The 17346-nt window shown below is 38.8% G+C and overlaps 1 protein-coding gene across 12 annotated transcripts in view; it reads right to left on the reverse strand.

The window, feature by feature from the left end:
* Positions 1-17346, reverse strand: part of EPB41L2 (erythrocyte membrane protein band 4.1 like 2) — a 245713-nt gene that overhangs the window by 80405 nt on the left and 147962 nt on the right. For all 12 annotated transcript variants that reach the window (XM_045009893.1, XM_045009892.1, XM_045009904.1 and 9 more), the window contains one exon: positions 6844-6948. In XM_045009893.1, coding sequence (XP_044865828.1) covers positions 6844-6948 — 105 coding nt within the window. The remainder of the gene's footprint in view (positions 1-6843; positions 6949-17346) is intronic.

A 17346-nucleotide genomic window follows, 5' to 3' on the forward strand; every position in this document is an offset into this window, starting at 1 on the left:
GTGGAGCAGGGAAATTTGCACCAAAGTAACCACATTGATATTTTCACTCTAGTGGAATCCTTTAACATAGACATGTCTTGCACCGGTGTGACTTACCCCACGAACTTCCTGGAGTGAACCACACTGGTCCAAGCCATTTTTGGTTATACTAGTGTAAATTTCCCTTGCCCAGAAAAGCCCTTAGATTGCTTTAAAACTAATGATAGCACCTGCAGGGAAAACGTGATCATAACATAAGATGAAAAAGATTTTCCACTCTAGTTCTACACCTTAACTTATTTGCACACATACAGCTACTGATTTGGGATTTTTAGTTAACAGTGTTTCACTTCACCTAAGAAAAACAAAATTAAATCCCTGAGTGCCAAGAAAATTCCTCTTGATAAGATCTCATCATTTTGGAGTGAGCAGTGAAGATTTTTCAATCGTGTTCTATAATATTAGCAACTATATTTTAACTTTTATAAGTAGAAGTGATTATAAATTTCCTTTTCTATAAACTTCTTAAAATTATGAAAATCATTCAGGATTTCTTACAGGAGAAGGACTGATTCAGCCTGCTTCTGCATTGGCTATTACAAATTTGTTCAAGGCTACTGCATTCTGTATAGTTGTGGTTTTAAATCATCTTGGTTTTTTGTAACAAAAAACCAAAAACCTGGACATCCTTTACTCTTCATAAGCCACCCAACTGCCATCTAGTGGAAAAGTCTTTCCAGGTGAAATCCTGGTCCTACTGAAGTTAATGGAAGTTTTGCCATTGGTTTCAAAATGAGACCAGGATTTCATTTCCCATGTGTCTAGCTAGGCTATCAGTTCTAGCATTAACACAATTCTTCAAATGAGCAAGGAAGAGTTTTATGCTATTTTACATCAACAACAATGCTTTAAAGACTAAGTCAGTAGCTTTCCCTCTAGAGGTTTCCCACATTAAGTTTGCAAATAAGCAAGCTCATCTGTCAATTTTCTTTCAAATACAGTGATAATGGTTTAGAACTTAGTCAAAATTATGCAAAACACAATTTCATATATGTACCACTTTCACATAATATTTTGGCATTAACGTTACAGAATACTATGATGTGGTAATATACTTAACAGTCATATCTGCTTATAAAGAGCGAGCAACATTCTTTACTTTAAACTATATTGGTGGAAAACAGGAACATAAAAACAAGGAAGTTTTAAAATGAAAAAGGCAGCCTTTTGTTTTGTAAGAGATGCTAGTTTCACTTTTTCTGATTATTTCTAAACCTGGAAGTAGTTCATAGTTTGAGCAGCAATTTCCTAAATTTGTTAATTAACTTTATGTTGCATATCTTTGCCACTGATTTCAGGGCACCTCTGCCAGATAAAATCAGTGGTCCTCGCTGCATAAGGTAGGTCTAATGTTCTACATAATATGGGACCTTAGCTATAATACATAGGAAGAGTTCTCTAAATTCATATATTTCACATGCATGCAAGAATATGTTTTTTTTCTGTGCCCTTCATTTTGGCTAGAGTATTATAAATCTATCTAAACAGTCTATCCTGATATGGGCCATTTTGCTTTGGCTTATTGTGAAAAGGAAAAGACAGTGTTTTAGCACAGAAGATTTAAATGTATGCATGTTAAGTTTGATCCAGTAGGCAAAACAAGATCATTCTGTTACATTTGTAAATGGTAGGGTTAGACAAGTAGACAGAGTAATGGATTGTCAGAGAATGTCAAAATATTCTCCACCATTACAAAATACAAAAAGTGTTTTTGTACAAATCCAGAAAAGCAGCATTTCCAGCTGTGATACATATCATAAGAGCACAAAACAGAGTATTAATGGAGCATTCATGAACTCCCTGTTGATTTCATTACCCTACGTGCCATCTAAACTTTTAGCAAACAACTTTAATGTTTCTACAAACTCTAAAATTTCAGAGAAAAGTGTATTTTTAACTTTATAACTTTTTTTTTTTAAAGTTTAATAAATGCTAATGAAGTCTAGTTTTAAGTTACAATACATCTTTCCCAGCTGCACAGAACACTGACATGGAAAAAAAAAATCAATAGGATCCCCTATATTTGCACTCCTGATGTTGCATTAGGGAGCAGCTCTAATTCTCCACTCAGAAGAGTGCCTGGCATTCAGTTTTCCACACCCCACAGCTGCAGTCTAGCACACCAGCTGGCTCATAAATGAGCGGCTGTGATAAGTGCCCAAGAATGGGAAAAACACATCATTCAGCATTTAGCACTGACTGGGCTGGAGGTCAGAGATTTGTGGCATTTTAATCTAAGGAGGCAACAGCCACAGCAGGAAAAAATGGATCAGAACGAGCTGGCGCCAAGATGAGGAAACAATCCAATCTTCAGAATCTTAATACAGAAAGGGGGAATAGAAAAGAAGATCAGCCCATAAAAACGGTGAAGCTTCCAACTCTGCTTTTATTTTAAATCTGTGGCTCAAAGCAGCTAATAACTGTTGTTTTTTTTCTGGATCAATTAACTCAAGAAGTGAGATGACCATTTTGAAACACAAAGGAAAAGAGTTGTGCAAAAGAGGAGGTAGAAATGTAATAGGAGATGGAGAATTTCAAGCATATGGTCTGTCCCTAAAACCCAGATACGTGCAAAAGACCTAAAGCTTTACACAGCAAAGAGGAACATACTATTTTTACCATTCTGAAAATACTACAAATATGAAATATTTCCATATATATGTAATGAGACTATGACTAGAACAGATAACTTAAAATTGTAAAATTCTGAGTGCACCTATTTTATGTAGTCCCACTCTGTATAGCTACACAGTCTCAACCATCAAGTATTTTGTGAACATGCACCATGGATGCAAGTCTGAAAAAACACACTACATGGAACTGGTAGTGTTGCCCTGATAAAAAATAGAAATAAATGCACCTCAGTCTCAGACAAAGGAAGAAAGTATGTACAAGATTCACAGCACATGCCGGGCCATCCATCCTCCTCTAGAAAGGGCATAATTATTCAGAGACACCATTTAAATTTATTTCACTCGATATGTCAAGATTCAGGATGGACCTGTCGTCATCACTGGTGATATCTGAAAATACACGGAATAAAAAAACAAAAAACAAAACAAAAAACCACCTTTCCACTCCTACCTGGTGGCATGAGTTCAGTTGCATTCTTTGCAAGAAGGGATTAGAGTTCTTGCTACTGTTAAGCTTTAAGAGTACACACATTTTGGGGGACTAGGGAGCATTATTTAGAGGAGTTTATTTAAATCTGACTTTAAAGTCCCTCTGTTATGGACTTATGTATTTAGCACATTGTGGCCAACAAGTATTAAAGGATCCAAGCCTCTCAAACAGACTGGTCTTTAAAGGTAAATACTGGCAAGATTGAAATGTTCTAGAGTGAATACCTAACAACCAGAGATTACTGCTGCTGGAAATTAGTGTTCAAAGCAGCCTCTGCTTCTGCAGGAAGGGGTGCCAAACACTCTTGTTCCAGTCAAACTGAACAATTAAATATCAAAACTGTCAATGCACCATGAGATCTCACACATAAGATGGTTGAAGGCATCATTTGTGTCTTGCTTCAGATTGTATTGTGAAAGAACAATTGCAAATGAATCCAGCAGAGGCCAGCTAAGTAATCTACATCTTCCAATTCATTCTAGGAGACAAAGACAAAAGCCTGCTTTCTCCTCAAATTTATCTTCTTGCTTTACAGCATTAATGCATTAAATGAATGCTGATGCTCATAAAAAGTAACAGTTTTAAAATACTGGTGAGATCCAGTTTAAAAAAAAAATTCACACACAGCAATGTCAAAGCATCTCAAACCAGACCTGAGGATCTCTCTTAGTTCCAAGTTAGATTATATAGTTTTTTTTTCCCTTAACAGTTTTATTTAGTATTCAGTACTGCACACTTTTCTCTGTGTGGCAGGGAGCCAGCAATATGTGCAGGAGTCTTGGGGAAGCGGGAGATGGGCAGTAGCAAATGTGGGGAAGTCAGAGGGTTAAGAGGTTGGATGGGTGTGTTTACATGGGCTTCCAACAGAGTTTCTAACTACTTTTAAACGAAAAGTTTAAGATTTGAAAACAATTTTTTTTTTAAATCGGCTCATGTACTTTTTTTATTCCTTAAGTGGCATAAGGTAGAGGGGACCAAAGACGGAGCTAACTGGAATCGCCACAGAGAGGAAGTGGAACCAAAGTTAAGGCAGATGTTGGAAGAGTAGTAGTAGAACTGCTAAGGAAGGAGAAGGCTGCAAAACTCCAGGGAAGATGGGATGGCAATGAGGAGACTGTGACTGACAATATAGAAGACAGCAGAAAGGTGAAGAAAAACAACATGTACATACCATAGTACAAAGAAACCCGTACTGGATATTAATAGCAGCTATAGTAGTAATTGTTCAACTTTGAATTCCCAATAATGAAGGCATTACTGTATGCAACTATCCGCTTACATAAGCTATAGTGAAAATACAGAGTCCTATTAGAAACTGCAGTAACTGTGGTTTCCTCCACAGCAGGAGACACCACTGTGCAGCAATCACTGAGGAGAAGCAAGCGCTGGGTATTTCATAGTACACACTGTAAATTATATGCAGTGTATGAAAACCTTCAAAATCCATTCTCTTATTCAAATTTTTTAATAGTAATGTTTCAGAAACTATTTTATGATGTGGCATTCAGTCTTCAGAACAATACTATGTCAGTAAGGTTGTTTTTTACACCCAGTACTGGATGTACTGAAATGGTTCTCACTTGTAAACTTGTCAAGAACATCTGAGGATCCAAGGCTCTCAGTGAAAAGATTAGAATTTGCTAACAGTGGAAAACTCTGACCTTTGCTCACCTTGTTCAGCCTAATTAGCAATATGACTATATAAAAAGACTACTACATTTGAGAAATCCTGTGAATGGCAAGCATAAATGGAACTGCAGAGGTTTCTGTATTAGCTACTTGAAACACATGTGACTGTATTTCGTGGGGAGGCGGGAAGTGGACTGAGGGGAGTAGGGGACAGAAAAGACATTATATAAGCTAGCTGCAGTATCCAAAAAAAGAGGTCTGAACATTAAAAATACAAAAAAAATTATATTTACTATTCCTTTTGGAGGAAAAATGAAGAGTGCTGTATGTAGTACATAACTTATTTGTGAGCAGAGTTTTAGACAGCTGTTTCATAAATATTTAAACACTGCAAAAAAGATAAGTCAGCAACTGGTAATTAAGAGATGCATAAAAACTTTCAGTTGACCAAAGTGTTTTTTTTTTTGTTTGAAGAATTTATAAAAAAAATTCAATATGCATCCCACCCCATCCTATAAGCAGATGAAGGTAATGCTGAAAGCGGCTAGGGGAAAATTATCAAGTTTTAGAAAAAAAAACAATTTCTGATTTTAGGTGGAGTCATTAAAAAACCTCTCCCCATAGACCAAAACTCCAGCACTGGGGAACTAGCTGCAGTTTCATCTTTACAAATGCTGAGGCTTCCCTCAAGAGTGAGATTTGGGAGCGAAGAAATGCATTTTGGAAAAGTGCTAGAATTCATTACATTTGAAAACCAGAGTCTAACACTTAAAGTGCTAGGCCTGGGATCCTCCCAACAAATTACTACTAAAGGTATCAGGAAAAGCAAGGAAGAAGTTTGAAAATGGGGATAAAGCTCTGATTTGGTTGGGAGATGAAAGAAGTATGGAAGGCACAGAAAAGGGGAAAGAAGAAGAGAAACTCAAAGACTGACTAAACTTCCCAGCTTCTGCTGCTCATCCAAAGTTTGCTAAGGTTTTCTCTAAAAATGATTGCCTTCACAGAAAGAAATGACAAGCTTATATATTAAAATATCACCCCCAAGTACAGGTTTGTATACACAAAGATTAAAAAACCTCTCAAAATCCTAAAGTAACAACATCTCATTAGACGTTTCACCCTATGAGCCAATATGTCACAATAGAACATTTTAGCCAATTTCCAGCAGATTAAAATAAATTCACATTTTATGGGCTTCATACTAAGATTATTTCCTTCATGATTTATGTCTCCCAGTTTAGACTCAGACTTTAAGGCCAGAAGGGACCATCATGATCATCTAGTCTGACCTCCTGCACAATGCAGGCCACAGAAGCTCACCCACCTAGTCCTGTAATAGACCCATAACCTCTGGCTTAGTTAGTGAAGTTCTCAAATCATGATTTAAAGAGTTCAAGTTACAGAGAATCCACCATTTACTTTAGTTTAAACCTGCAAGTGACCTGTGGCCCATGCTGCAGAGGAAGGCAAAAATCCCCAAGGTCTCTGCCAATCTGACCTTGGGGAAAATTCCTTCCAGACCCCAAATATGGTGATTCATTAAACCCTGAGCATTTCAGGAAGACCCACCAGTCAACACCTACGAAAGAATTCTCTGTAGTAACTCAGAGCCCTCCCCATCTTGTGTCCCATCACTGGCCATTGGGGATATTTGCCACTAGCAGTCCCAGATCAGCTACATCATACCATCCCCTCCATAAACTTATCAAGCTCAATCATGAAGCCAGTCAGGTTTTTGGTGCCCTCTGCTCCCCTTGGAAGGCTGTTCCAGAACTTCACTCCTCTGATGTTTAGAAACCTTCATCTAATTTCTAGCCTAAACTTGTTGATAGACAGTTTATATCCATTTGTTCTTGCATCCACATTGGCACTTAACTCCTCCTCTCCCTCCCTGGTATTTATCCCTCTGATGTATTTATAAAGAGCAATTGTATCTCCCCCCAAGTCTTCTTTTGGTTAAACAAGCCAAGCTCTCCAAGTTTGTTAGCGGAGTTATGCTAAAAAAGAATCTAACAACATTCTAGTAACACAAAAACAAATCTTAGTGCTTACCTTCTGATCTGAGTTATCTCGAATCAACAGGCCAAAATAGTCCTTTTCCAGTAAATTGAGCTGTTCGCACACCTTGTCAAATAGCACCTGGCCTTTAGCTCTTTTCTGGAGGAAGAAAAAAAAATCAAATAGCTGGTTAGCTTAATGAAAGTATTTAATTATTAGAATTCTGAGTCATTCATTATAGTTACATTATAGTTACACAATTCTAGTTAGGAAGATTTTAAATATATTGTACCTGTATAACCTGAATATTGAAAAAAATTGTCTCCCCTAACAGTTTAACACCATCAGTTTGCGCTTGAATAGGGACTGGCTGACTCACTACAAAAGCAATTTTCCCTCTCTTGGTATTGACATCTCCCTCATCAATTATTGGGAGTGGACAACATCCACCCTGACTAAATTGGCCTCTAACATTGGTTCTCCACTTGCAAGATGAAGAGAAGGGAGTTATGTGCCAATATATATTTATGCCTGTATCTGTAATTTTCACTCCATGTATCTGAAGAAGTGGGTTTTTTAAGCCACGAAAGTTTATTCCCAAATAAATTTGTTGGTCTTTAAGGCGCCACTGGACTCCTCATTGTTCTTATTAATAAAGTTAAAACTGTGAGGATATGCATACCATCTTGTTGCATAATATCACAAGAGCTGATGCTGATATTTAGCTCTAACTACTTACAGATGTCTTTTGTGTTAGCACTGTGAAAAACATGAGAACAGGTTTATTACATGAAAATAATGTTTGTGCCTTGGGGGGTGGGGGGGTTCATGAAAACAGATAGATTGATAGTCTGGGTGAAAGACCTCTACTAGTCCAGACAAACAGCAGAAGCCCAACCTGCTCTACATTGCTTCAACAAATCTCAAACATGACCTGAAGGGATCAACTTTAGGGGATGAGAATAGTTCACTCTCAGTGCATATTCAAGTTCTTAGCCTCTTTGATGGCTGCCAATTCCTGTAAATCAAAGTAGTTGGGGTGTGACATCAACCCACAGGAAACAGGATACCAAACTCATTGCTAATCTTTTTCATGAGTGAAAAACTCCATATCCAGCTACTAGTCCCCTGAGTTATCCAGTCCTATACACAAAGAAAACCTGTCAAAGTCTTATGTTAAAGTACACTAAGAGTAGAGGCAGTAATCATCCATAAAGAAGCTTCCTGTCCCTATCTTTTAATTTAAATTTATTTAAAACAATTTTACTACTGATACTTTTTAACATCCAAAGTGTAGATTATAGATGAGATTAAAGATTAAACTAAACACATTTTAATGTACATAATATTTATTTTTATTATTTGTTAAGTACATATGCTTCATGCTGTAAAATGTATAAAATGAAGACATTCTTTGCCCCCAAAAGCTTACAATCAAAGATATTAAGAAAAAAAGACTGGATTGACTGGGAAATCCAAAGATTGAAGCGTTGTCTCTTCTGCTTATTATTGTTGGCTTACTGTCTTGTGAGTACCAAGGCTGAAGCAAGTCTAGGAGGGATCTGATGGCTAAGAAGGTGATATCTAGGCCAACTAGAATGGAGGAGGGCATTCCACATATAAAAACACTATGAAAATTGATATAGGATATAGATATAGGAGTGGTGGGAGAAAAATGGGACACTGAAATCAACACAACAGGCAGAGAGCAATGTAATATGAAGATCGGAGATGTGAGCACAATTGTGTAGGGCCTCAAACACAAGAAATAGAAGTTTAAACTGGATGCTGTTGCCATTATCAGACGTTTGTCAGATAGCAATTTTAGGTAGAATTTCTAGAACAAAATGCCTTGCCTCAGCAGTCTGTAATCTTGTACCTCACCTTACAAGTACTCCAGTATGTAAAATGTGGGTAACAATCCTTCAGACTCAAAGCTCTTTGAGGCAGGGATTGCTCATTTTATGTATTTGGACCACACCTAACACAATGGGGTCTGTGGTGGGCTTATCCCCCATCACCTGCAAGGCAACTGAAAGAACCCTAATTTGTCATGCTCCCCATTGGGGGGGTGACTAACTGCCTCCTGGCCAGAAGAGATGGAGCCAGGCCTTATGGGTAGACTGAGGGAAATCAGTTGGCGATAGACTGCAGAGGCAAAGTAAAAGGAAGCCCTGAGATAGGCTTTAACAAATAGTAAACAATGCAGGAAGAACTCTACAGAAGCAGTTCAGGCCCCTGCAGGGAAATTCCTGAGTTAGAACCAACAAATGAATTACCGTGGAGCTTTAAAGGTGCAGAAGTACTATTAGTTTGAATATTTGTTTGGACTTGTTCATGTTACCCACAAAGGGGTTTAGATTTTCACATGACTGTCACAGGAGGTATCATCTGACACCCAGAGGGGAGTCAGGAGAAGATGAAGGCTCAGAAAGGCCATGGCAGGGCTGAGGGAGAGCCCAATAGAGAATGCCAGAGACTAAGGGTATGTCTTCACTACCCACCGGATCAGGGGCAGCGAGATCCCCGAGCGCTCTCCCGTCAACTCCTGTACTCCAGCTCTGCGCGAGGCACAGGCAGAGTCAACGGGGGAGTGGCAGCAGTCGACTCACCGTAGTGAAGACACCACAGTAAATAGATCTAAGTACATCGACTTCAGCTACATTATTCACGTTGCTGAAGTTGCATAACTTAGATCGAACCCCCACCCCAGTGTAGACCAGGCCAAAGACTGTGCAACACTGCAGCTAGAGATGAGGGGGCACCCAACAAGGTGAGGATGTGGTTTACAGGGCCTAGCTTGGTTTTGGCCTTCAGGCACTACCAGAATATAAATGCTTAATAAACAACAATTATTTTCTCCCACCAATTTTGTATCTTGTACATATAGACTAAACTGTACAGGCACAGACTCTCAATGTATATACGTAAAGCACCTACCACAGTGAGACCCCAATCTCAGGTTAGGAACATGCAGTGATAGCAACAGGGCAGTATTTATTTTGATAGCGTAGAAAGTACTACATTCAAAATCCAATTACACATATGATCAGTTATGAATCAATGTTTACCATAAAATCAATCATTTGAATGTATTTGCTCAGATACAAGTACTGATTTTGCCCAAACCATTCCAACTGGAATGCGTTTTGTATATGTATGACTAATGTAAAGGAACATATTATATCTAAACTTAATTTTACTTATCTGTTAGATTTGCCACCACTGAATACTTTGCAGTATGATTTTAATTGACACCATGAAAAAAATATAATACTTATCATCTGACTCATTAAATTTTAGCTATTTCTAAGATTTACCTATTTAGTGAGAACTGCGTAAACTTCTGCAAAGTAGCTTGAAAAAGAAAACAGAACAACCCCTTCCCCAACAGATATTTTTCAATGGAAAATGTGTGTTAAATGCCTACTTGGCAGAACAGGGAGTGTAACCAAAGTATACGTTACACATTATATAAAACAGGTCGATAGTAAAATGTAAATAGAGTGATGTTATCTGTGCTGTGATATGGAACCAGGAAATACATGCAAAAATCAAGTATGTAGCCTTTATGTATCTCAATTGCCTTACATTGTGTATGTGACTATGTTCAGCTAACCTTAAGATCAAAGATGTGAGACACTGCAGGAAATTAATCATCTACATTGCCTCATCTTACCTCTCTCTGTTAAAATGGAGGACCGGCTAATTGCTATGTAAATGAATGTAACTAATTTACCTGTGTATGCATAGGAAATAGAAGATTAACTTCAAAGGAAGAGTCCATAAATTAACTGCATTGCCCCATTCTTCCTCAGAGGAAAGCCCTGCTGTGACAATTTCTGGGAGGAGGCTTGTCAGCCTGCTAGAGAGCTATAAATACTGGACCTTGGGCATGATCCTTTCATCTCTAGTCTTCTGAACTTTAAACAGGGAAAGTTAAAGACATGGGACTGAGATCTTTCAAGTAGTTATTTAGAATACCCTGGAAAATGCAAGGAAAGACTTTACATCTAATCTGCCTTTGGCTTCTAACCCATTGGAATAACTCCAAAAAGATTTTTGCAAGCCAGCAGAAAACACATCACTGCTATGATCCTGATCTATGAAAACTGAAAGTCACTTGTATGTATATGATTCCTTAACCATTCAAGTGACTCTCTTCTTGTGTTTTATTAATAAATCTTTAATAAATTTACTGAGGATTGGCTGACAGTGTGATATTTGGGTAAAAATTGCAAATTTTAGATAGAGAGATAGACCTGAGGGCAAGTGTGTGATCCTTTGGGACTGGTAAAATTTTAAATATGATGAATAGGGTCTTCAGTAACCTATCACTATATTAGACCTGTTTGCTTAGATGAGAGCCAAGGGCTGGAATGCCTAAAAGGACTGGGTTTGGCTTCTCGTTAACCAGTGTGGTACTACAGAAGCTCTTTTGATACTGGTTCGGTGACTCTATCATAGATTAAACCACCAGTTTTGGGGGATTACCTGCCCTATTTCTTGCAGTCTGCCCAGAGTGTGGGATTCTTGGTGAGGCCCGTGGAGGCGCCCAGTCACACATGCATAACTAAGGCCAGGTCACCATCCACCAACATGGATGACAGTCACCTAGCTAACTGGAAATGGTAAATAGTGTTACTTGGGGATGCCACTGTCAGTGAGGAATCTAGGAGTACTCTTAAGTTAGGGACTGACTGATTATATACCTTCAATCAAAATAGGCTGCACCATAGCTGCAAATTCTTCAAATATTTCCTCTGGCCACCAGCATAACCTGTGTCTTGCTCGGGTTCATCTTCAATCATCTATTCTTCATCCATGAGCTGATCTCATCCAAGCATTCAGCCATCTTGGTGGCAGTGGTATTGTTTTGTATAGTGAACAATAAGTAGAGTTGTGAGCAATCTACATATTGCTGGCACTTTGAGTATGTATCATCCTACCAGTTCACCTAAATGGCTGCATGTAGATGCCGAAAAGGTCTGGAGAGAGAATCGATTTTTGTGTGACTCTACAAGTGAAGAGTATCAGCTGAGGTACTGTTTCCCATTACTACTCTTCGGGTACATCCTCTGTCGGATGCGATGCTATGGAAATATGGACTATTCAAAGACTACAATACTGAGCTATGACAGATGCCGTAGGATCATGGAATATTCTAAGACTACAGCTTTAGTTTTATAAATATTATACATACCCTTATGGACTGGTTAGTGATTTATTCCTGGCTAACTAGGTAAAGTAAAAATGTTTCCTGAAGGAACTAAACTCAATGGAGGGTAATTAATGCAAATTGCCCCAATATAGAAACAATGCAAGTAACAAGCCCTCTTGAATGTTTTGCTTCACGTTGGGACTAGCAGATTAGTGTGATTTAGTACGAAGGCCTTTGTAGAGAAAGGACTTGAAACTGTATAAAACAACAGCCCTGACATAGGAAGAGTTTCACAGATACCAGCTAAAAATTGACAGGCATGAGACTGTGTCCAACAGCATCAAGTCCTGTGAGAGGACTTCAAATACTTCAGATCTACCAGGGTCTCCTTAAGGAAGATGGGTGACTCCTGGAAAGCTAGGCATGCATATAAGCTATTTATTATTTTCAGATAGGATTATCATTTGAGAGAAAAATGTGTCATTCACCCTAAGGAAAGAAGAACTGCAGGTGCTGAACTGAAGTCAGACCTGCTGACATGATCACAGTGAATTGTAGCCTAAAACCCTGACCTGGAGGAAGCGGACTCCAGAATTCCACTTAGAAAAAGATGATGACTGGAGGTCTGAGACCTAAGTAGGGTGCCCTTCAGGCAGCCCCAAGAGGGTAAGAGGTGCAGTTAACTCAGGAACTGCAATACACTCTGCCACAAAGGACTTAAAACCATTTCAGTATTTTTCTGGATCCCTGCCAGATCTGTTATGTAGGACAGTGGTATCCAATAGTCAATCGTGTCAATGCTGACTAGAGGTCCAGGAAAATAGATGTCAGTCCTCTGTCCATTGACAGCAGGAAAAGATCATCCTCCAGTGTCATTAAAGTGCTTTCCCTTCCTAGGTGACAAAACAAATCTCTGAACAATTTAGCCTGTATAGAAATAACTTCTTCAGTGGTTAACTGAAAATAAGAATTTAAATAATTTTATTAATTTCAAGATTTCTGTCAGATACTGTGTGCACAGTAATCTGAGGTGTCTCATTTGAGCAGACAGGCACTCCTAAAGTATTTTCTTTCCACAGAATCAAAATACTACAGTCTGTGCAAATGACTACAGCTTTATCAGTTTTTCCCTATACCAGTGACTGTCAGTACAAACAAGGCACTTCCATATGCTTTTATAGTTGATAATTAAAAGCAGACCTATTTTCTACTTGCTGGGTACCAGATTTTTGGCACAGGATTTGTTGCACTGGAGACAGCAGCAGACAAGACAAAACAAAGAGGTTCAGACCAGTTTGCTTACAATATATAAACAAGGGTGGGGAGATAAGGCATTCAGCTTTTGGAAACTCTATTTCAAAAGCTAAATACAAATCTGTTGCTGGCACAACTGTACATGAGCGGCATGCAGCCTTACTTTTTTTTTTTAACGGAATCCTACATGCCTGTTCTGCTATTTGTGGCATTTATCAATGGGGCCAAAACATGGCATTTTTGGAGGCCTGGCAGTTTAAAGGAATTTTTGCATTTGCTTATCCTGCAGATTTCAGTAGATACCATACACCACTGCGATTCCACAGAAACGCCATCAGCTGTATATGTGTAGGCTCTTGTGACACTGAAGTTATTGTGTCTAGCAGACAGCGATAGAAAGCTCACAATATACTGTTCTCCTTGAGTTATGTATTTCACTATAATTTTTGTATAATTACACTATACAAATATAAATGCCAATGAAAGAAAGGTATGCAAAGAACAAACAAAAATAGTGAAGGCATTGTTTTTGCTCCCCTCCCCAAGAAATCAAAGCATATTAATTCAGGACTGCATTGTTCGGTTGACATCAGGGACTTTAAACTTGGCTAGAGTAAAAACTTTCAAAAGTACCCTACAAGTTTAAGATCAATTTCCAAATATGACTTAAGTCTAATTGAAATCAAATGTGACGTAGGTGCTGTTGAAATTTTTACCCTAGATCCTTAAAGACCGAGGGAACTATTTCCTCACCAATTTGGAGCAATAACTTATTTTCCTAGTTTATCCTCAAATTTACTTGGAAAAAACTCAAGTATACTTTCTTCCAAATTGCATCCTCTCCAACATATACAACTGATTCTGACAAGCATATTTAGAGGAAGGAGAAGAAGGATCTCTTGTGAAATCTGTCAACTGTTTATAGTAGAGGGTTTTTTGAAGTGCCTTATCCTGCTTTATAAAGAACCCAGAGGAAACAATGATCATCTCTGAGCTTAACTGAAAAAACTGTACTACATGTAAGTTACATATCAAAAGCACCCCTCTGGGTTACTTCAGAAACAGTACATGCCATGGCTAACTAAATCATGTGCATCACTTGCTAGTAGTATAACTTTTCATATCAGTGTCAAAAACTTTATATCGAAAATAGTACAATAGGCTCTTCAATTAAATAGGAGGCCCCACTTCGCTAGGTACTTTACAAACACAGTAAACAACAGTCCCTGACTTGAAGAATTTACAATCTAAATAGATAGACAGATGCAGGATAGGAGAAGGGTTTTTTTTTTATTTTTTTATAATATATATACACACACACACACACATACACAGAGAGAGAGACCTATCTCATAGAACTGGAAGGGACCTTGAACGGTCATCAAGTCCAGTCCCCTGCCTTCACTAGCAGGACCAAGTACTGTCCCTGATTGTGTTTTTGTGTGTGCGCGTGCCCCAGATCTCTAGATGGCTCCCTCAAGGACTGAACTCACAACCCTGAGTTTAGCAGGCCAATGCTCAAACCACTGAGCTATCTCTTCCCCCACTGTTTAACACACAAGCGGAGTGAACACTGAGGCCAAAAACTGCTATGTTGGTTTCCTGGGGTTTTTTTTTTTTTTTTTTTGGAGGGGAGGGGATACTTAAGAGGGGATAAGCTAAATGGAAAGAAAAGGGAATGGGAGTGGGTGAAGGGGACAGGCCAGGAGAGAAAGGGGTCAAAGGGCAGGTGTGGCATGAAGCTGAGATGAACAGACTGTGATGGAAGGCGAGGGAGATGTTTGGCTGTTTTCTTCAATCAGCAAAGGGTAAAGAAAGTCCAAATAAAAATTGTAGATAGTTTGCTGAATGTCCCTGCCTTGGCTGATTCTACTACTGGCTCCTCTGCAGTTTTCCCCAAAAGCACATTGCGGAGTGGGGGAAAAGAGAGGCACCGCCTAGATGCTAATGCCCCCAGAGTGGAGAGGTGTTGCTACCTTTGACACTTATAACCTACTGTGAAAAGATTGCAATTAACGGGTCCAATCCTGTAAACTTTTACTCACATGAGTAGTCTTCTTATGCAAGCAGACACTAGCTGCAAAAGAATTCCTCATGAGTATTTAAAAATACTGGACTCAATCCAGCAAAGTGTACCAAATTTAACACTGTTACAATTTTAGAAAATATGTGGTACCTGACTAGTAGAGCTGTGCTTTTTCGTTTTGCTGTCAGCTCAAAAAAAAAATCATAAAAAAATTGTTTGGTCTGGGTAGAACTAAAACCAACATTTTTGAAATTTTGGGGGAAAAATAAAAAGCATCAGAAAATTTTTGTTTAACAAAAGCAAAGGAAATGAAGGTCTAGATTCATAAAATAGAGGAGGAAGCTCCCCTCTGATGTTTAGGTTACTGCATACTCGACAGGGATATGGGATATCCAGGTTCAAATCCCAGTGCTGGAGTACATCTCAAGTGAGCACAAAACCCACCAGGCTATAGCATATTCTATGACAGAGCTCTTTAAATCTCTCCAGTTGAAACTGTCCACTTTTGTATAAAATACTTGAATAGCCATTGGGCCAAAGAGAGTGAGTGAGAGAATGATTCTATACAATTTGTGAAATGTTTCAGTCAACCCAAAGCTGCATTTTTTGGTGAAAAAAGTTTCAGCTGAAAAATTTCACCCAGATCTACTGAACAGAGCAGTGACTTGTATTCATATACCAGTCTCCAGATTTTACAACTCAACGAATTAGATTCTCAAGGAAAAACAAATAGTCTATAGTCAGACTAGTCAAAGGTTTCTGTTTTCCCAAAACTACTTAAGGTTTGTTTTTTTCCATTTTCCAGATCAGTGCAGTCTTACCACAAGATGAGGCTCCAACTTTAAAGATAATGGCACCAACGTTATCCATGCCTTAAAATGCAACACATTCACAACACAGTCTTATTGTGGCATATTATTTTGGAAAATTATGATGTGCATTAAAAATGGTTACCCACCTTCTCATAACTGTTGTTTGAGATGTGTTGCATACACCCATTACACTGTAGGTGTGTGAGTGTCCCATGCTGGTGCTGGAGCATTTTCCCTAGCAATACCCACAGGGGCAGCCCCACCAACCATCAAGATCCTCCTGCTCCAAAGCAAGGTTATAAAGGGTGAAGCACCTTCATTTCCTTCATATCAGAAGCCACGGTAGACTCTGATGTATCGTGAAAGGAAGGTGGATAGTGTAATGGATGTAGCAAAGAATCCTGTGGCACCTTATAGACTAACAGACGTTTTGCAGCATGAACTTTCGTGGGTGAATACCCACTTCTTCGGATGCAAGCAGTGGAAATTTCCAGGGGCAGGAGTGTATATATAAGCAAGCAAGAAGCAAGCTAGAGATAACGAGGTTAGATCAATCAGGGAGGATGAGGCCCTGTTCCAGCAGTTGAGGTGTGAAAACCAAGGGAGGAGAAACTGGTTCTGTAATTGGCAAGCCATTCACAGTCTTTGTTTAGTCCTAATGGATGTATGCCACACATCTTGAAGAAAAACAGTTACAAGAGAGTAACTGTTTTTTCTTCTTTGAATGCTTGCATACATCTGTTTCCTGATGTAGTTTGGAGTCACCTACAGGGTGAGGGACTATAGGACTGTTTTTCCTACATTTCCATCTTTCCTTGATGAGGTGGAGAGCATATGTCTGGTGATATATGAATGGAAGACAACATCAAGGCCTTGCAGATGTCCATAATTGGAACATGTGCCACAAATGCTGCTGAGGCCGAATGTCCTCTGATTGAACATGCCAAAAGTTTGTCAGGAGGTGTTATTGTGTTACCCCTCTGACATCATAACACATTGTGATGCAGCTGGTGACCCATTTCAAGAGTCTATGCATTGGGATTGGTTGATCTCTCATACGTTCTGCATAAGAAAGAAAAAGCTGGGAAGAAACTTGAAAGGGCTTTTTTCTATGCAGTGACTAAAAAAAAACGTTGTGTGTGGAACCATCATTCGTCCTTTTGAGTATGTAGCTTTGGGAAGAAAACCAGAAGATATGTAGACTGATTCAGATGGAAATCGGTACTACTTTTGAAAGAAACTTAGGATGTGATCTAAGCTGACCCTTGGCCTTGTAGAAATCTGTGTATGGCAGATCAATGACT

This window comes from Mauremys mutica, chromosome 3, assembly GCF_020497125.1.
Source record: "Mauremys mutica isolate MM-2020 ecotype Southern chromosome 3, ASM2049712v1, whole genome shotgun sequence".
In the NCBI taxonomy this organism is placed as follows: Eukaryota; Metazoa; Chordata; order Testudines; family Geoemydidae; genus Mauremys; species Mauremys mutica.